The 22210-nt window shown below is 37.2% G+C and overlaps 2 protein-coding genes across 2 annotated transcripts; one reads left to right on the forward strand and one right to left on the reverse strand.

Annotated features, from left to right (window-relative positions):
• Positions 1-3825: 3825 nt before the first annotated feature.
• Positions 3826-8691, reverse strand: klhl38b (kelch-like family member 38b). The gene is made up of 4 exons (XM_051864354.1): positions 7657-8691; positions 5616-6969; positions 5419-5524; positions 3826-4775 (listed from the first exon to the last, which is right to left on the reverse strand). Exons 1-4 carry the CDS (start codon positions 7680-7682, stop codon positions 4486-4488), a joined length of 1776 nt encoding a protein of 591 aa, XP_051720314.1. The 5' UTR covers positions 7683-8691; the 3' UTR covers positions 3826-4485.
• Positions 8692-17359: 8668 nt separating this feature from the next.
• Positions 17360-19272, forward strand: lratd2b (LRAT domain containing 2b). Its single transcript, XM_051864371.1, has one exon. It carries the CDS (start codon positions 18097-18099, stop codon positions 18907-18909), a length of 813 nt encoding a protein of 270 aa, XP_051720331.1. The 5' UTR covers positions 17360-18096; the 3' UTR covers positions 18910-19272.
• Positions 19273-22210: the final 2938 nt, after the last annotated feature.

Below are 22210 nucleotides of genomic sequence, written 5' to 3' on the forward strand. Positions count from 1 at the left end.
CCTAATCAGGATACTATAGTGACTGTAAAGAAGTGGGTCAAATAAAGGCTGGTTATCCATTATGGAAAAAGCGTGTATGTTTTTACCTTATTACTGAACCTGCTAGTAACATGATCAGAGTCTAACTGGCCCCCTATTAAGATAACACCATTTCGTAAAATGAAACTGGTAGAGAACCGCACTTCACATCATGATAAGGAAATATAATCTTTTTGAAATTGATTTCATCAATAGCTATTCACTTTTGTTTGGTAGAGTTGCATACTGTGCAAGAAATGTGACCCTGATGCCCTACATTATGATGTAATGAGAGCTGATGGAAATGAGAAACTAGCAGCTTTCTTTTATCATTTAATCTCTTTAAGTCACACACAAGAGTTTCTCTGTGTTGATTGTTTGCTTTCAGACAGTTAAATTCTTATCAGCTGAAAATGGTTGTGTGTAGACCAAAAGATTTTTAGAAGGTGTATATTAACAGTGATTTACACTTCCTTGATGCAAAACTAACACTTTATTGTAATTACCAAGCAGACCCGTGGGTTTCATTTTACACCGAGATGTATTTACATGAGATGTGAATGACACATAAATAAATAAATGTCAACACAATCAAATATATGCAAACTGATGTGAAATTAGATTTTTTTTTTTATTTAGGAAATACACACAAACATTTGAAACATCTTTTTAAAAAGTTTAGACTACAGTAACATAATTTATGCTGGATATCTGCCTAAATGTTTCCTAAATCCTAGTGTGGAGATCAGGTTAAACCATGACTAGGGGTGAATTTAGGTTGACTAGGACACTTTCCCCCAGTCATCTCAATGGCAGAAAGTTTCCCAATCAACCTGAATTCACTCTAACATCACTAATCATTCTTCTGGAAAAACTTATGAATTGATTAAATTGATAAATGAATTAAAAAAAAAAAAAAAGTATGTAAGCAATAAGGTACGATAGGCTGTGCTGTATCGTAAATAAGTCACGGCTGAAGGGCGCTGTTAGGCACAACGCGAAGCGGAGTTCACGATATTCACGATACAGCACTAGCCTCGAGTACCTTATTACTTTTAAAGCGGTTACCACACAATACCAATATTAAAGCCAAAAATATGTAACAATGCAACTTTCATGAAGTAAACTCTTACTAAAAGCCTTCCTTCCACCGGAAAAATAGTCCCTGACCGTGAACAGCAACAGAAGTTACATTATTACGCCTTTAGATGGCGGCAAAGACTGTCTTTAAGAGTGTGTCAGTCAGTAGCGAAGACTTTTACATTGAAAAGACTGAATTGTTGTGAACACGGAACAAGACGCAACTGACAAATGCCTTGACTAGCGCTGTCAGTCATGGTAAAAACCTTTAACTGTTAAAAGGACAAGATAATACATCGGAAATTTAAATAGATGTTTTATTATGAACATAGGACTGACCTGAAGGAAAATGCTAAATCTGAATGCAGGTAATAAACTCGCTCGATTTCTTTCTCACAGTACTCTTCTACATAATACAGTAAGCTTTAATAAACAATATCAATTGAGAACATACAGTTTACGTTGCTAAGAGTGGTTGCTAAGGGTTTTGTGTAGTGATACACAGAACCGTTGGGTGAAGCGGTCATAGCTGTGTTTTATCGTGAATAAAACACAGCTATTGACCAATCAGCATCAAGGACAGGAACTAACCGTTTTATAAACACATTTAAGGAATTATTTTGCACACTATTTTTATAATGTTTTATCAGACAATGTTTAGAGGCATAACTTTTTTTCTTGTAATCAAAACAAAAATGCATTACATGCAGTAGTTAAACACTCATTTGAGATTCAACATGCACTCATGCCTGTGATAAAGTTTACAGGAAACATTTCTCAAACAATTTGTCTCTTCATCTTCTCACTACAGCCAATGCAGCGCTGATGTAAAATGACTTGGCTGGGTGCTGTAAACTATGCCTACTGTGTTTAAAGTAGAGTAGAAGACTCCAGAACAGGTCTCTCTACTGCCTCTTTCCAGTCTGGTATATTGTAAAGGATGATTCATTTAGGCTATCAATTGAATGAATTCATAATTTTATCCCGAAGAATGATTAGTGATGTTATATAGGAAACAATTAGGAAACATTGACAAGTACAACATTTAAGTCAAGTCACCTTTATTTATATAGAGCCTTATACATAACAGATTGTTTCAAAGCAGCTCTACAGTGTTAACAGAAAAATGATTCAATTATGCAAACAGTTCATTTTTGCTGTACAGCAGCTCTAAAAGAAAATAGTGTCATTTAGGCAGATTTCCAGCATAAATATGTTACTGTAGTCTAAACTTTTTAAAAAGATGTTTTAGTAACATTGTGGAGTGAGACCCATTCCATTAGGTTTTCATTCCAAAGGTTTAACTGCACATCAGGAAGGCATTTGCTTCAATTGCGAGGCAAATACATTCAACAACGTGACATTTGTTCCTCTCCTAAAATATCTTTTCCCAAGCCATGTTCACTGTTTGGCTCTGGGCTCAGGGACAATTGCTATGAGGGGATTTCCTAGACATGTAGATGGCAATCATATTTCCATTTTATGATTTAAAGTTAAGAAAAGCTCAACATTTGTCTGTTGAACAAGAGCAAAAAGTAAACAAAAAGGGATTCGATGTAAAAAAAAAAAAAAAATTAATGTAATGAAGTAAATGGAACTGTCTAGAACTGTTTTTGTTTTGTGTTCATGTTGGTGGACATGGCACATGATCACATACACTCTCGCTTGCTCACTAACACACCTGTTGCTGTTGCTCTTACACCGATTTCATCATTCCCTCAGTGAAATGTTTCAATTTACATCCTGGACCAACAAATCTGTAGCCTGGGTCATGGAGCCACATGATTCTGGGGGTGTAAAGTTCTCCCTTGTTTGTTTCCCAAAATAACATCAAATCACCTATATGGCCCCCAAGGACTGAATCCCATCATCTCCAAACTAAAAGAACAAGCTACAGCATAAAATGTTCAGATATGAACAGGCTTGATGTAGTTTAATCAATGCAAACCCCAAGCAGCACATGTAGTACTATAGATCTCACAGTGCGTTGGGTAATCGTAACACAGACTTTGCTGACCACATTTTTATCATCCTTACATGTCAGTGAGTTAACGGAACATGATTATTGCCTAATGCAAGATATATTATGTGTCTAATAAAAGCACATAGTCACTTAGACTTGTATAAACATGTTAAGGTTAGTTGGAGTGTTGATAAAGTGAAATGTGTATTGTGAATTTCACATATCACAGCATTCACAATACAGTAGCAAGTCCCTTAATGGCTCATCACAGTCTTCTTTGCAATTCACTGTTTTGTGTCTGGGCATGCCAACACCTGTTACAGTCTAACTGAGAGTGACAGGAAGACATGTGAGACACAGACAGGCAATGACACATACTCAGACACACATTTCTCTCACACATCTGCTGTCTTGCGTCCTCACACCTTTTGTGGCATGTCATATGAGTTTCATCTCTATTTCAAATGATGTATAGATCACATCAGAACATGATTTTAAAAAGCATTTAATTTCAAATTGAATAGATATTACATATAAACGATCAAATAAATAGTATAACAAATACATTATTATACAAAAATTTAAATTGTTTGGCAGGAAGAGGATTTTTTTTACTTAACCATTAAGGGAATAATTCACCGAAAATAGAATTTTATAATTTTAATTACGCTCTTGTCATTCCAAACTTTCTGTATTAGTTTCTTTCTTCTGTGGAAATATAAAGAAAGTGTTTCATAGTTCATACAATGAAATTATCATTCCAGTTTTTCTTTTATAGTTTTTTTTTAATGTTCTGCACAAGAGAGAAAGTCATACAGGTTTAGAACAACATGAGGCTGAGCAAATGATGACAGGATTTATTTTTTTGGGTGAACTATCCCTTTAAATACTATACAGTCAGATAAGCCATCTTACAAATAACACACAAAAGAAGTGGATGTTAAAAAACATGAATAAATAATCAATTTACAAAATGCAGGAATGTGTTTAAATAAAAGTACACGTAAACAATGTGCAACTATTCAGTGTCAAGTGCAAAGTAATACAGTACAGAATTTCAAAGGTAATGTGTATTCTGTAGTAAACACTAATATTATTTAATTGTTCATTAAACAAGGTGATCTAAAAGACACTTAAAAATCAAGCTGAAAAAGTACCACACTTGCATTTGCTACATAGTCCAAGCTTAATTTTAAATATCGGCCAGCTATTTGGCAATTTCAACTATTTTAATAACTTTTAATAGTTATTTAACTAATAACCTCACACACATTCAAAAAGCAACGTGTGCAAACACTGACAAAGAGCTTCGAAAAATGTGTGTCTCTCATTGCTTTGCTATCTTAATATGCTCTCCATTTTGGTTGGAGAGACATATTTAAGCCTGTATGATGTGAATAAACTACACTATCACATTAATACATTCACGTAGGCAAAAACTTATCAGAGAGATAGACCAGATTTACTGAGCCATGGTCAAATAGCTTGAATGGCAAAGTTCCCATCGACACCCATGAGTCTGTCTTTGGGTCATAGCAGTCAAAGTCGTCCGAGTCCTCCACACTCTCGTGACCGTTAATGAAGCGGCCCCCCGTGACATAGATCTTGTCATTCACAACAGCAGCAGAGTGATGCATCTTCCTGGCCTTCATATTTTCACATTTTTCAAACCTGTTGGTTTTCACATCATAGGCTACCATCCTTCTTGTATAGCCTGTTAAATAAAATAAAAAAAGAAGTTAATGTTGGCATGAAATGGAAATTGTGACTGGCTTCCCTATTGTGATGTACACTACTGGTCAAATGTTTTGGAATAATTAACAAGTCTCTGATGCTCACCAAGGCTGCATTTATTTGATCAAAAATACAGTACAAACAGTAACATTGTGAAATATTATTACTATAATATATAATTTAAAATAACTGTTTTCTATTTGAATATTTCAAAATGTAATTTATTCATGTGTTGGCAAAGCTGAATTTTCAGATGCTTTATTTTTGGAGTAAAGCAGCCATTACTCCAGTCTTCAGTGTCACATGATCCTTCAGAAATCATTTTTTCCTTTCAAAAACCTCTTAATTATTCCAAAATTTAATGGTAGTACATTTAATAATGTATTTGTAGTAAAACGGCTTCTCCAACAAGAAAAAAAGTAAGGCGGGAATTAATCGGATTGTTGTCATTTGCTAACTGCTGCAATCTCATATGAGTGACAGGTTGCTGGAGGAGAGGGATCTTCTAGTATGCAATAAATTTAAACAGAATTGTCAATTCTGACTTCATGGTGGCTTTAAGACCAACTTGCAGGAACATTATATTTACAATACTACCAAAAAAAAAAAAAAAGCCTCCTTACCGCCTACAATGTAGATTTTATCATTGATCACTGCAGCTGGTGCACAGACGTTCTTCACCGTCCTGTTTTCCATCCTATACCAAAGATTCCTTCCTATGTGGTACACCTATCAGGAACAAACATCTCTTACCACTGCAAAATCATTGACATTTATTTTCTATACAACTAAACATCCCAAAAAGCCTGAAATATCAAACCTGGATCATTCGAACTGGTTTCTGCATGGCGTCTTCCCCTCCGAAGATGTATATTCTCTGGTCATGTGCGGCTACAGCTGGGTGCAAAACTGCAGTGGGCATGGGGGCCATGACCTCCCATTGGTTGAACATGGTGTCGTATCGCTCTACCTCATTGGACAGCTGTCCGTCAGCCGTCAATCCACCCAGAACGAAAATGAAATGCAGGTAGGTGGAGCTCTGATGGGCGTATCGAGGCGTCAGCATTGGTTCTCCAGTTCTCCACTGGTTTGTTTTCAGAGAAAGCGTGTACACGTTGTTGCTAGCTGTGCACTGCCCTTCTGCTCTCATGGTTAAGCCCCCGAGCACATAAAGGATGCTGTGCATGCAGACATAAGAGGGCCGGTAAAGGCGCAGCGGGATTTTTGCGAGACACTGCCAGCAGCGAGTCTGCTCGTCGTAAAGAAGCGCCTCACGAGATGTCCGCTCACCGTTCTTACGACCTCCCACTACTACAAGCGCCTCCTTGCAGTTTTGCCGTCGTGGCACTGCCCAAAGGGACTCAAGATCACCAGGGCAATGAGTGCCAACAGAAAAAAGAAGACGACGAACGGATTCAATAATTTCTGTGCATAATGAAGACGACTGGACTAGAGGGTCATTGGCAATAAACTGGAAAAGATATGAAGGATGGACGTGTCTCAGCCTCACACGACGGAACAAGTCGTGGATAGTGCCACGTCTGGAGAATGGGTCGTGGTGGATCCAAGCTAGAAGAGTCTCAAATACTTGTTCCTCCTCAACACACAGTTTGTCGTCCTCCAAGTAGCTCACTAATTCGGGTAGAGAGAGTTCGCAGAAGTCCTCGGAGACCACCACATCGGAGAAGCTCTTGACAGCCAGTTCTCTCGCTTTTTCCTGCAAGCTAGAGCAATGCAGGATTTCAGAGAGCCGGATCATGCTCAGGCAGTTGTCCGGACTGAGCTGGGTCTGCAGGAAGGTCGAGCAGGCCTCAAAAAGTCTTCCATACTGAAGCATAGATGCGGCTTGCATCAGAGGGAGAACCTGCTCCATGGTGATGCTGATGGACCCTGTGTAAACATACTCTACTATACCCATAAGAATGTCATAAGGAACACCTTTGAGGTCTATCCGGGGCTTCTGGGTCTCCAGGAAGCAGCTGCAGAACATAGCGTAGAAGTAGGGGCTGCTGGACACCAGAACATTGCGGTGACATGGGATCTCTTTGCCCTCAGAGTAAAGAACAACATCAGTGAGAATTTGGTCCTTCCTCAAGGCGTTCAGCTCCAGAAGGAGGCTGGAGATCAGGTCTTTGTCTTTAAAATGCAGGACTTCTGATATTGGACCATCTAAGCTGTGAAGAAAAGACAAAACGTTTATAATCATAACATATTTTCTTTAATTAGGATATTGGTTACCACAATGGCAAAATACATTTTTCTTGTGCATATAAAAACTCTTATGGCAGCAGTTCAGATGCATTTTGTATAACCATTTCATTTCTAAAATCTAGTGATTTTGAAAATTTAAGTGATATTATTTTTGCACGTTTATGCATCTTTTAGCTTTTATACACACAGTATACATATGTATGTGTGTGTAAATACATGTAAGAGTATAAATGATTAATGATAATTACATAATAAATAAAAATTATATGACTGATACAATGACATGCTTGAACACGAGTGTAAAGTTGCATCCGTGAAACAGTCCAGCACACATATTATTCAGTGCACATTTTAAAATAATCTGCAATTGCACATTTTAAGAAATCAAAGGAATGGCAGCAAGAAAATGATTCCCCATCATCATACTTTATAGCCAGACAACATTTACTTAATTAACAATTCTGCACGTTCATCATCACAGTTAGATTAATCTTCCAAGACTAGAGCAGTGCAGTTTGCCTGAGGACTGACATACCATGACAAACACACCAAAATGCCATGCAGTTATCAACAAACTACATGGGAATTGTTGTGCCTGCAGTCAAAGCATCTGCTTGCAGACCTGATGTGTCAGCCATATCTTGCCTTACCTTGTCTCAGCTGATTTAAAGCACATTCTAGATAGTCCTGTAAATATCTATGTATCATCAAAACTCAAGCAGAGCTCAAACTTGTCCCTCTGTTTTCAAAAACACTTCTGAAAGTTGTTCACTTTCTGAGTTTGGCAGGTGGATGTTTATAGAGACTGGGGCGACCGTGGTATGTTATTTGTTGTTCAGAAATCCTCCGAGAGGCCTCAGTGTACATTCCAGTCTCCCTAAAAATAGAAATCTCTCTTCTCTGTCAGAACTAGAGCTAGTACCGCTAACACCTCCTCGTGGTATGCCCTCACCCCCTCTGTTTTTCCATAACACAAGTTTCTTCACTGTCTGCATAGCATGTCTGAATTGCTCCATGCTTCACTTGTGTATGTTTACTGAGGCTGTAAACAACACCACTTGGTCCAAAAGCTATTCTAAGAGTTTGCTGTGTACTTGACCCCCGTTTTTAAACTAATCCCTTCAAAAGCCAGCATTGTGTTACTACAGCACTGGGATGATGAAGGCTCAGAATGAGGAGACATAACAGCTGAAAGTTTTGAAGCCAAACATGCGCAGATATAAATTAGACAGCGCAGAGTGATTGGGTTATTGTTTGAACAAAGTTTTGGTAATTTAGTGTTCTGCACTTAGGTTGCATTGTAGGCGTATGAAGTTGCATAAGCATTAATAAACTGTTTTGTTTATTAATATAGGTACAAAAACTAAACAAATCTATAGCTCTATAACTCTTATTAAATAATTTAAACAGTTTTACAATTTTAACAATAAGATTCTTTGCATGAACTACTGTGGGCCTTCAGAAAAAAAGCATTAGATAAACAGTGCCATCTAGTGTTAGTTCCCTGTACTGGGGTGTCTTGTGACCTGAGAGGCATTATGCAATAGTTGCACCTGTGCTGTCATCTGTTTCACATGCTGTAAGCTAAAATGTTCCACAACTTCAAATAAATATGTTCTCATGTACCGTATAATATGTTGTTAATACAAGCAACAAACTAACAGTATCTACATTTGATCAAACAGAAAAACAACAACAACAACAACAACAACAGATAAATGTAGATTTCATATCAAGAATCATATCATCTTGCTTTTACTAATCTTAAAAAAAATATTTTAACAATATAATAAATATATTTTGATTATTTTCAAAGCATGATGTCCTTAAACCTTGTAATGGACAAAGAAACAAAGATGTGATGAAGAAAAATGAAGAAACTGATCTGAGATTATATATTTTATATATTTTAAACATCCTGTATTACATGGTTTGATTCTGTTGGTATTATTTCACTGTCTACCCTAGCATTGCCATCAATGTACAAACCCCTGAAATTGAAAAAACAAAATGATGGAAAACTAGAATGTCAGGTTAAGAAATTCATGGTAAACAAATTCCTGCTCCTCCCTACCCATTGTAGGGCTAGAAATGAATGGCTTGAGTAATCCCTTTGAACTTCAACCACAAGGCAGGCAATACATTACCAGTAAAATCATGAGAATGCCTATGATGTTCTGTAGCAGAGAACGTTGGGACCTTAAATTCTCCAGAGCTGCCGTTTATGAAAATAGCTGTCTCTTCGTAGAAATCTTGATATGTAACCTGTCAAGAGAACTCATTAAAGCCCACTTAAAGTGCCCCTATTAAGGTTCCTAATATTGTTTTGGGAGTCTCCTACAACAGGTTTACATGCACACAAGGTCAAAAAACACTTTCGTTTTCTCATAATATACATTTAATTTCACCTCAGTTCTCAATGTTTTGTAAACGATTCGTTAGAAGCAGTTCAAAGAATCAGTCTCTCTAAACCCCTCCTTTCAGTGAGCCTACACTGCTCTGATTGGTCAGATGGTCCAATCCTTTGTGATTGGTCTACTGCACGCACCACGCACACATTGCCATAACTGAATGACAGCTATCAATTCGCAAGACGTTGTATCAATGTATGGACAGAAAAGATAGCATCGATTTTACCATATCAATTTGAGCCCGAGTCCGACGATGAAACGTCTGAAGTAGTCGATCAACCAGAAACTGATTCGCAATCACGACTGCAGTAGGATGTTTCTCTATGGTTAGTGTCACCTTAGTTTGCATTATTTATAAGACGTGATAGCAGCGTCACTGTTATACTTTATGTAGGTGCACCTGTGGGAACTGTATCAGAATGCCAAGCGAATCTAAAAACCTCTAAACATAAGATAAACATTTAGGCCAGATGTGAACACAGACTTTTTCATCATAACTATTAACAAAGAAAAATGGCTATATCATTGTTTGACATTACAATGAGTGTTTACCATTTACAGAGAGAATACTTCAACTAGTTAGCACAGACTAGCCTCTTAACATCCTATTACAATACAGATAGAGCTCTACTCTACTGTAATAATAAAAACGCAGAGGGAAAAAAAGCTGAATAGCTGTTAATGCATTAGACTTGTAAACAAAAGTCGTGCTCCATTCTTAATCATTACTTCAAGTAATAAGACAGACAAGCTGCATTAATCGACACATTTTTAGACAATATTGGACCCACATCTGAATAGCAGAACTACAGAAACTTGAGTTAGCCAGTTAGCAGGAGACCTAACATTACAGACTAGGGTGTACGTTAAACAACATAACATACAAAACTACGAATTTTGAACAATCGCTAGAAAATATAAACATCAATTATTAATCATACTTACAGGTTGAGATTCAGAGGAGCAAGCTGGTCCAAATAAACTGGGCATTGAGCCATATTTTAAGACCAAGCGTTTTGTGAATCCTGCGTTAAACTCCCCGAGGTTTGAGAAGCAGTCGTCAGTAAAATGACGGGAACACAACAAAAGATTGTACTGCTGTGGTTTTGTTGAAAAAAATGAATTGCATCTGCGCGCACAATAAGTGGGCGGGCAATATGCTAATGTTTCATTGTGACGTCACAACGAAACGGTTTGGGATTCGTTTTACAAGCGACTCGTTTAATTGACTCTGAGTCGACTCTTACTTTTGAGAGACAATAACTTTATATACGGTGCACTTTCAGATTTAAAAATTTGCAGGATGTTTTCATTCACTTGATTCACTCGCTATGTTACACAATACATGAAAGGTTATTTTCAAAAATCCGTAATAGGGGCACTTTAAAGCCTATAGATACTTTACATATCTTGTGAGGTACAAAGCAATGCTAAGATCATCTCTGTTCTACAACATCCACATGTTTTACTGTGAGTCTGTGAGTCTGCATTTGTTAATTATCTCATGCTAAGCACTCAATTCCAGAGCGTCTGTGCCTCAGGGAGAGCATCCTCACTGATTAACCCTGCTTATCACTGCATGAGGAAATGAAGGGTAAATAACAGTCACACCAAGAGATGGAGAGTTATGACCTCTAGACTTGATTTTCCAAAAATCTTCTGCCATTTGTATTCCTCACTATTATTACTATATATAAATATATTAATAACATTGTTATACTATTATATTATAAATAAATAAAATATATTAATTAAATTATATTGTATTATAATTATATAAAATATTTTAATATTTTTAAATAATATAATGAATTATTTTATAGCTTAGAATATACCTTTATATGATATCTCATTTCTTATTCTTATAATCTACATGTAAAAGAGCTGCATTTTGTTTATATGTGTGTTACTCCTGCATGTTCTATGAACAAAAGCCTTTGTACATTAAAATAATTGACACTAACCAAAACAGCGCCTATTACAAATTTCTCTTTGCGATGCATTATGAGAAGAGCGAAAAGTAGTCGTAATAGAAACAAGCATGGGTTTTCGATATATTAAGGCACAATGTCTGATGCATTTTGAAGAGCACTTTCATCTTTTGGTTCCCATTATGGACTCCTTTGTGATCCTCCTCAAATGCTGCAACAGACATTTCAAAAACAGACTACCATAAAACAAGAGCCTCTCTCTACAGCACAAAAGACTATATTTGCATTTTTTTTGCGTAACATTTATTTGGGTAGATTCTTGCAACAAGTGCTTGTGCATGTTGCTCTACAATATTATCATTTTAGTTGATGCCACTGATAGAGTTGCAATGCAAAATGCAATATGTCCATTAGGAATTGCAGGCTGACCTCTAAAAGATCAGAATATGACAGTGATATATTACATAGTTTGCTTCGCTCATACAGAAATTTAAGGGAACATAAAAAATAGTGAGATAGCAAATTGGGTCATGTGTCAGATCTGAATGACCTACTTCTTCTGGCCTTTTTTTTTTTTTTTTTTTGATAAGGCCTGGAGAGAATGTTCCACTTTCTGAGTGGTGGCAAAAGTTCTGATCACTATCACCACACAACAAATACTAAAGCTTTTTCTTTGAAGTTTAGAGCAAACAAAGCAGCTGTCATGTAATCAGCAGTCCAGTATGGGCATTTTACAGTGTTAACAAATGCAATAATGAGAATTTCAAAGAAAATCCTTGTGAAATGAAGCAAACTACTGGAACTTTAACAACATTGTTGTCTACAGCAAGGGTTTTCAAACTTCTTGATGCTAAGGACCAAATACAATAGTCTTTGTGAGAGACGCCGTTAATAAATATTAAGGCAGCTGTATATTTTTATGTGTAAAAATCCATTTATATTGTGTGAGGAAAATATTAAATTTAATATTATTAAAGGCACAGTACATAAGTTTCACTGCTAGAGGCCACTTATTCAAAACAATAACAAAGGCGTAGCTTGATGACGCCATGAATGAGCATGGAATCATGGGAGTTGTCCTCTTCACATCCACAGCCAATGCACAGCAATCCGACAAGACTCAGGCAAAAATCATGTTCATGGATGAGCTAAGGTATTAAAGTTTTATTAATGTTACTGAGGTAAGAAGCTGTGTGTGGCCGAGAGCCTGGGACGTTGCTGTTTTTATTATGCTTATATGCCGCTGTCGGCTGCTGCCGCTCCATTCGTTTGGTTGCTTATGCATACTTTATGATTAATGTTACGTTTAACATCTGCCTCCTTCTTCCCTGAACTTGGTTACGGTTACGTTTGATCAATTAAATTTACATCATTTTATTTCATTCTAATGAAATAGCCGCAAGTGCTGAATTACTACTTATACAGGTCACTTTATTTAGCAAATTAAAATCGTTAGGTAATGCAGCGTTGTTTTCCTTGGTCAAAACAATCATACTAAATACATTTGAGTGTGTTGAAAGTTGTTATAATGCGATTTTGTGCATTAGCTCGGTGGTTGGTATGAGACATTTGCTGCACATTGCAGTAAGCTAGATTGATATTAGTATCATATTAATAAAAGCTAGATGACTTGTGTTGCTACATGTCATGCAATTCATTTTAAAACACTGTATGGTGGAGAAAATGCAACATTACTGTTACTACAAATAAAGCTCTTCCTGATTATGCTATGTTAGCCACTTGACAAAATAGTGTTGTCTGATTTACTTTTTGGGTACAAACATGTTACTCGCGGTAAATAACAAAAACAAGAGAAAACACAAGACTAACCGTGTTGAGCTATAAAACAATGATTCCTTTTCTGTAGATAACGGTATCCAAACAGTTGCTCACCTGTCTAATAAAACACATTATATAAAGCGTCTTTGGTGTTTCCATGGTTTCTACTGAAGTAAAACTAGAAATTGAGGGTAACGCAGATACATACAACGTCATTGACAGGCGAAACAATGACACGGGCCATTACACTGGTTAAAATTGCGGATTTAAACATTGTTGGAAACATTTGGGATAATGTAAGTATACAAGTCAAAATATATAACATTATTCTAGTGTTTTATGGATATTTTAATCCAATTACATTGTCATTACACTAATACTAACATATATATATATATATAGCAATTAATATCTTGATTTGATTTCAGACCAGAATGTAATCTTAGACTTAGTGAATGTGAACATAAAAAATTATGTTAAACATATTTCACTAATATCTTAAATGCATACATTAACAGCTCTAAAAAATTCATTTTGTAAATAAAGAGACCCTACCACCTCTTTGCAGCCCTCTGGGGTGTCCCTGGACCCCAGTTTGAAAGGCTCTGGTCTACAGGAACACTATTTTAAGCCTGCTGACATATTACTGTGTGACATGAGAGCTAAAATGTCATGTTCCTCTAGAGGTCAGTGCAGCTCAAATGATACTTATGAACTTCCTGAGAAAAAATGTGTCCTAATAGTCGTCACACATGTTGGGTATTATGATTAGACAAATAAATGTTTCACTGCACTCAATATTAGTGATCACTAAACTAGCTTACCTAAAAGTGGTTTCATGATTTTTTTTAGCTAATCTGCAGTGTATTACAAGACAACACACAGCTCTATTCATTAAAGAAAAACAAATATCAGTGTAATTGTGGGACAATGGAACTGCACATAACAGTTGCGTTCAATAACATTACATACCTTTGTCATTTTCACCTCAACTTTTTGTCACCTGCCGATCTTCTCCGCCTTCTTTTCATTTCTCTCTCTGCAGCCAATCCAGGCTTCTGGTAGGCTTCATCGGCATGACACAAACAGACACACACCATGCACCTTCAGCAATAATACACCTTTGATGGAGTGCAGCTGCCTTTGGAAACCTAGAGAGAGAAAGAGGGATCTTAAGGGGCTTACTATTAGCTGCTTAAAATTCTTCTGATGTAACCAGTGCATAGCCACTGGAAACAAAAACATAAGACACATTCCCACTAGTTTGGCACTTTCACCCTATTTTGTTTACTCTTGGTGGTGTTGTGTTCCAGACGTCTTTTTTTAACAGTTGAGGAAACTAAATAATGAGTTCTTTCACTGAGCGAGTCAGTGTGAAGGCAACGCTGTTTATCTTTATATCCTCAGCGGTGGCAGACAGCTTCATACGGTGTCACAGGCATACTGACACAAGGTGCCTTGGCATTCAAAATGGCCCGAGTACAGGCTCTCGGGTGAAGGAAACTTAAAAAAAATATCTTTGTAGAGTTCGAACACTGTGGTTTTGTCGGACCAATACTGAAATGTCAGGTAGTTGAAATTCCTCTGTTTACTCACCAGGATGGAGATGAGGGGTGTGTGGATCTTTTTAACATAAGGCTTCAGTGAAATGTCACTCTGAAGATTGATTGCTGAATCATAAAGCGGTGTCTTTTGTAGGCTACACTATCAACATAAAAATGTTAAAGTACATCTGTTTTTGGCACATATATAATTCATTATATAAGCACAATATGAAATTTAATATTAATGCTTAAATATTAAGGGAGCAGGTGTGTCTGGTCTGAAGAGACTGTCAGGAGGCTGTAGGAATTTGTTTTTTTTTTGATGTGGCACTGGGAAATGGACACCTGGCTTGTAACTGGTGATATGCCTCACGGCGACAGCCAGATATCTCCGCACTGGAGTGAGCAAATACAAGGTAGACTCACTGGCCAGCTGTTACGTTAGGTAATTAAGAGCTGAGGCACGCTTCTGGGCAAGAGAAACCCCTGCACTGGGGGTGATGGACTGACAGCCAGAGGCTAGCTGTTTGGCAATCCACAACACAGGACAAAACACTGCAGACCCTCCTGCCCTGGACTGGATACCAAAAGCTGAAGTACATCATGGGAGACGCCTCTGAAGATGCTGCCACTGTATTCAAAGTGAAGAACGCAATAAAGGACTTTATTCAGGGTAGACACCATTATATAATTTTTCACAAATGCAAACAGATGTACAGTACTGTTCATTCAAATTGTTGTACTGTCTTAATTTCTTATATCATGTCCAATTTTTCTTGTCAGTAATTTTACTGATTTGCATTTTTTAATTTTTGCAATATATATTTAAGTGCTTAATTTTGTTTAAGGATTTTATATCAAAATTTAATGACAAAATATATTTGTAATGTCTAATTATAATAACGTAATATATAATGACAGTATATTGTTAATGCACTGCCCACTAAAAACAGCAATCAAAAAGCTGTTGGTTACAGTATCTCTTCACAAAAAAGTAGGGTAACACTTTTTTGCTATATACTTCCTAATATACTTTCTTATGTAGTAGGTGAAAAACAGTACGCCAAAAGTATTTCCGAATACATAGTATTAGAAAAACAGTAGGCGAAAAGTCCCTTGATGACCTACTCCTTCCGCCGAGATTCTTAAGTGCGCATTCGATGGACACTTTACTATCCCATGAGGCCACGGAAGAGGATTAATGAATGGAAGTGAAGTGACGCAACTGATGCTGGCAAGTCATGCGACAGTAGCAACATGGCGGATGTAGTACGTCCAAAGACTATAGAATAACAAGACGCGTCACTCGTATTGTTTTGAATGGGAGAAAAGTGCAACTCGCAATATGGCGGAATAAGTTCCGCCTTTTAAATTGGTAAAGTCATTGCGTCACGGCCGTTAGAAGCTCCGGTTTCTATAGAAACAGTCAGACGTGCGCCTCCAAAATGAGACACAAGAGATGCGCACTTTAGGACTGCGCATGCGCATTAGCTTGATCCAGCGTGAAAAATACCGTTTTTTGTCATGATTCGAGGTTTAGAAACAAAATTTGTGAGACAGTTGTAGTCAGATTGCATTGGTGATTTCAAATATGAAATTTAATTTAAAGCTTGGCAAATAGCTTTGGAGAATTTGATGTTTCCCCATTCAAAGAGATAGGAGCTGGACTTGCATGCCCGAGAGGCGTTTCAAAGACGGCCGCCAAGTTAAATGACTCGTCTTAAATTCGGACGTACCAAAGTCCCTTTTTCATACTACTTAGGAGTATACTTTTTAAATTGCGGCGAAGTAAATTCAAATTCAAATGTAGTACCTACTCAGACAATACACGATTTTGGATGCAGTTGTCTACACCAGACACAAGCAGCACGATGCGACGCTTTGTCCAGTGTCAACATGGATGCTTGACAGAGGGCGTCTCCGAAGCTTGGTGCTGACGTGACCATCATAGTGACAACAGCCAATCACATTACTTCCAGCTAACTTACATGCTATGCTATGCTAGCGGTCATTCAATGTTAAACTGAGTACACGCCTGCATTGTATCACTGTCACTCAATGATAAACAGAGTACACGCCTGCTGCATTTTTCAACTTCTGCCGCAAGCAACGCCAATGATGCAGCGCAAAAGAACCCACAATTCAGTTCAGCAATGCATGACGTCACTGGCGTTGCTTGCGGCAAAAATTGAAAACTTTTCAAGCACCAAAGCAGGCGTGTGCTCTGTTTATCATTGAATGACAGCTAGCATAGCATAGCAAGTAAGCTGGAAGTAATGTGATTGGCTGTTGTCATTTTAAAAAAGATTAATATACATTTCTATATTACAAAAAACGAATTAACACTGCTGCAGGGGTGCTTCTAATACAACGGCCAAGGGAGTGACGACAAATTTCACATCATTCTCCCTGCTGTAATCAGTCTCTATATTTTCCCCCCTTTTGGAAAGTCATGGAAATGCTATCATGGATTTTTTTTCTTTTGCTATTGGAGCAAATGGGAAAACAAAAATTATATTTGCTGTTGTCACCGCTATAGAAGTTTACCCAATATGACAGCGCTTCTGAGAACCCCGGAAATGCAAAAGGGTCCATTATATCGCACCCTTTGTATAATAAGCAATTAAAGATTTAAGATTTTAAAGAACTGACCTGTAGTATATCTGTAGTAGGCATACTCTGTAGTATTGCGTCATCATGATGTCTGAAAATGTCAGCTTATTGTTTGAGTTTAAAGTTCAGATATGTCACATGAGACACTAAGCCAATAGAAACCTGTTGGCTGGCATCCACTCTCCTATTTGACGTCTTTATGTAGATATATTATAAAATATAAGCATCTGGACAGAAAGGTAAACATTAAACTGTAGACTCTCAGTGAGTTTAGTTCATTGAAAAACGTAAATCCGCTTCCAGTGTAATTGTGCGCTGTTTCTTTAACTGACCGTGCCTAGAGTAAACATTACCGTGCTCGCTACTATTTTACACAGAGAGCTTTTACTGCCTCTGCCAGAACTTCAAAGAGCCCTGGGCACTATCCATTACGCGGAAAGAGAGGAAATAACTCATCAAAAGAAAATTTCTTCACAGAAGACGTTAACCGCAGGACTCCCCGTGCGTTCACCTCAGTGTCTGATGGGCTTCCCCTGTCTGCGGTTCACACCAGGAAGTGAGCAGGTGAGACGCACCTGTTCGGAAACGCAGACTGAAACTCAACATTTCTAACTGCTTGCAAACAGTTCGGTTAACTGTATGATATGCCAAAACGCACATCACGTAATTACTCCAAACAGCTATTCGCTGATAAAAAGAAGACATGGACTTAGATCTGAACTGGGCTTCAAAGCCGGATTACGTGTTGCGTTTTTGAAATCCCGACCTATACAGGTGGGACGCGAAATTGTTCACGAGTTTCGGACATTGTTATGGGGAATCAAGTGGAGAAACTTACCCATTTGAATTACAATGAATTACCCACGGCTGACCCTAATGGATTCGACCCAGAGGACGACACTCCACGGATCGGTGTGTCTTATATTTTCTCCACGGATGACGACGAGCAAGAGGACAACATCGATGAGACAGAAAAGGAAGATGTCAAACATTACGACTGCCGCAACGAATTAGAATGCGCGGTATATTATCGCGAAGAGTGTATATACGAAAGGAGTAGCAGGTTCGGCGAAGTGGGAACGCTGTCGTGTGAGAACTTACCGAATAAGTGCAACCCCGGTGACCTGGTGGAGTTTGTAGCTATCGGCCAGTACCCGCACTGGGCGGTATGTGTTGGCGACCTACAGGTAGTTCATTTGCACAGAAACGAGATTAAATGCGACTTTCTTTTTGACGCAAGTCAAGGTAAACGGGGCAGAATTGTAAACGACCTGTATAAGTTCCGTGCGCTGAGCCCGGATGTTGTGGTGCAGAATGCCATGGAGCAAGTGGGGATGAAAGAGCGAGATATCTGCTGGAAGAACTCTGAATGCTTCGCTGCCTGGTGCAGGTTTGGCAAACGCGAATTTAAAATTGGAGGGGAGATTCGAATTGGAAAGCAGCCGTACAAGATGAAACTGCAATTGTCTGAAAAGAAAAGTCACGTTTTGGACTTTCAAAGTTTAGAGGACTTGATCATGGAAAAGAGGAGAAACGACCAAATGGGAAGGGAAGCCGTCATACAGGAACTGGAGAATCATTTAAATGGCACAGAAGACACTGAGAATGATTACAATTGTAACTGATGGATCAAATAGGGAGATTCTCTAGTGGGCAAACAGTCTCATCATGGAGGATATGGGCTTTATTTGTAATCACCTCAAGTACAGCGGCAGTGTTGCAATTTCATTGGTTTCTCAAGAGAGTTTTCTGTCAGCAGCACTTTTATAAATTGGACAACTTCAGCTTGTTAGCAATGATAATCCTGGTGTTTTTGTATTAAGGACATGATCATTCCCTCACTTTGCTGTATTCACATCCAAGGGAACTCATAATGAAAGCCTTTCCATTTCACCTTCTAATGATCTCATTCATAGTATTTTATTTTGAGGACCTTGTATGTATTCTCTTGACACATATTCAATAAAGTCTGAGTATTTTTTGCTTAAGCATGGTTTTGTTCTTCAACATAGGATTGTAATCACTAATAACTTTCTGTTATTCAGCTTCAATTGCCTCAACAAGTCCATATAAACCTATATTTTTGCTATGCAGTATATTAAAGCCTCTGTTATTCATTCATACACAGAGAAGATATTTTCATTTTATATGTATTTCAGCGTTCAGTTGAGATAAACTCTTCTGTTTGATGGATGGATTTGATTTTTTTTTTTCAGTCTGTTGATGGAGCTTTTTCTGTCCGGAGTTGATTTCTGATTCCATCATATTTATTTCATGAGTATCCAAACATTTAATGATGAAAAACACCCCAAAGGGAAAAAGTAAACATTCATTTAATGAATATGATTAAAATTGCTTAAGTAATAACCAAGAGTTTAAAATGGTCAGAGGAAAGGACTTATAAAATGGGACTTATAAAATATAAGGACTTATAAATTATATTTTGTTTTCCCTGTGATTTTCATTATATTTTACGTACAGTATATGATTTTGAATGATGCCGCATAATAAAGGTATAGACAGCATTACACTATGACAGTATGAGAAAACTGAATACTGGACATTGTGACCATTAAGTTTTGGGTTAGCAGAAACTAATCATTCTTACTCTCTTCTCTGACTTTTCTGTTCATGGTCCTTGTATTTGCCTTTTGTTGTCTCATTAGGGATTTCATATAAATCTGTTCAGGAAGGAAAAAAGAGGGCATAACAAGAGAGAAATATGTGGTCTCGGAGTTTCTGATGTGTTTTTGTTTCATGATACCAGACTTTAGATGCCCCTGGTTGGCAGTATGTGAGATAACGCTGCCTAAAGAAGGTTTTGTTTAGCCAAAGAAGAGAGGATTTGTACAGATCTGCTGGAGAAGTTGACTGCGCTTTCAAGATAAGATGTACAGATGCTCAGAAAAGATAACGCTGCTTTTTGAAGTGTTTCAAACTAAAAGTCTTAATTAGATTTAAGTCTCAATTTAAACTAATTTCTCATCTAATTTAAGATACTGACTGATTACACTCAGATTTAAGCATAAAATCGCATGTTTTAACCCAACGTTGATCAAATAACAGTGCTGATTTAGACAAATAATTAAGCTGTGATCTTATCAGTATATTACTTGTGTTATCATTGGCTCAATATGCCTGTAAATGTGTGAGATGTTCCACAGGTCACACAAAAGAGGCTCAACTATAAAATAGCTATTTTAAAAAGAGTCTTTGCAGCTAGATTGACAATCATCTCCAAATCCTCTGAGAAGAGCCGTCCTCCACACAGTACATCAAACAGTATTGGGCCACACTGCTGTCTTCTGTGCAATGATTTTATGGACTATCACGGAAATACTTGTTTACAAAATGTGAACAAACTGCCCTTCTTGTTCAACAGGGTGAGGTTTTCTGTACAGGACAGGATGCTAACTGATAACGGATTTTTTTTTCTCTCAGTAGTTTTTATAAATGTTTTGACATCATAGTACGGTTTATATTATATTTCGTAGTAAGTTACATATGCATTTACTGGTCAGTAAAAGTTTATATCTTTATAATGCGTTATCTTTGTAATTTGTTCTCTTTGCCAGGGTTTGTTGGGTTAGTCAGACTGTGGCTCTGACTCTCATGCCACCCCTCACTTCCATGGAAACGTTGAGATTGTTTACACTAGAAGGTCTGGTGATAGTAAAACATGTCTGAATTCCAGGGAGAGAAAAAGAGAGCAATCCATTCACTTACCTGCTCCTCCTCTTCTAAACTGCTATAGGAAGAGGCAAACATGATCAGCAAATATTTCATTTTTAAAGTATAATAACAGCATTTCTGTGTGTGTGTATATATATATATATTATATATATTATATATCTCTTATCTTATTCAGATATCTTTTTTTATTTCACTCTCTGTGTACTGTTGTCTCTGTGCACTGGAAGCTTCCTTTGCCACAAAAACAAATTCCTTTTGTGTGCAAACATACTTGGCAATAAATCTCTTTCCGATTCTGATTCTGGTATATTTTTAATAATAAAATGGCCAATTTAACAACAGTCATAAAAATGATCTCCAAAGCTCCGGTGTTAAGATCTCCTCTCAAATGAGATAAATGGAGATACTTAAGACCACATAACTCACAATTATTTACAGCTCTTTGATTTGATAGCTATGAATTCTCTTGATACTAATCCAGTTTTAATTTGCATTCTCTGAAGTTCAAATGGATAATGTGAATTTAAATCGCTGCATAGAATAAAAAGATCCATTTCAATAACATTATGCTAATTTGGTAAAAATGCCCCTTTCATGGAAAAAAGGCTAATGAAGAGGAATAATAAGCTGTATTGTCCTGATGATTTTTTTTCCAGATCTATAATTCCATTGCTGATGAGGGTTTAAACTCCTGTTTGCAGCTGAGATATGAAAGGAGTCCTGCAAAAGAGAAAGGAATCCTGCAAAATTTGGTGACCAGATTAAGACTAAAATAAACTTTTTCCATCACATTATTGGCTTCACACAAGCAGGTGTGCACTATGCAAAATTTGCTGGGCTAACAACCAATGAAAATAAAGCATTTTTCTTGGAAATAAAAACCTTGGTTCGAGTCTGTTTTCCAAAAATGCAGCATTGCAAAACAATAGACTTGTGGGTAGGATATCTGTTGTTATCATAACCATTACGACAGATTCTATTAGTTCAGTAAAAAGTACACTTTGTAATTTAAATGTGAATCAATCATTTGGATTTAACATGATGTTAGTTCTGTTGGTAAGTATCTTCAATTTCACATGATGATAATATTTCTCAGGAAGTGCTAAAACATGCAGCAGACCTAAATAAGTCTTTCATTTCCAGGAGAGGAGATTATTCCAGTACAACAAAGCTACATCTCCCAGCTGTGCAACATGTTATTGCAATTTATTGTGAGACTAATTACATGGGATC

The sequence above is a fragment of the Ctenopharyngodon idella genome, chromosome 16, assembly GCF_019924925.1.
Source record: "Ctenopharyngodon idella isolate HZGC_01 chromosome 16, HZGC01, whole genome shotgun sequence".
Classification (NCBI taxonomy): Eukaryota; Metazoa; Chordata; class Actinopteri; order Cypriniformes; family Xenocyprididae; genus Ctenopharyngodon; species Ctenopharyngodon idella.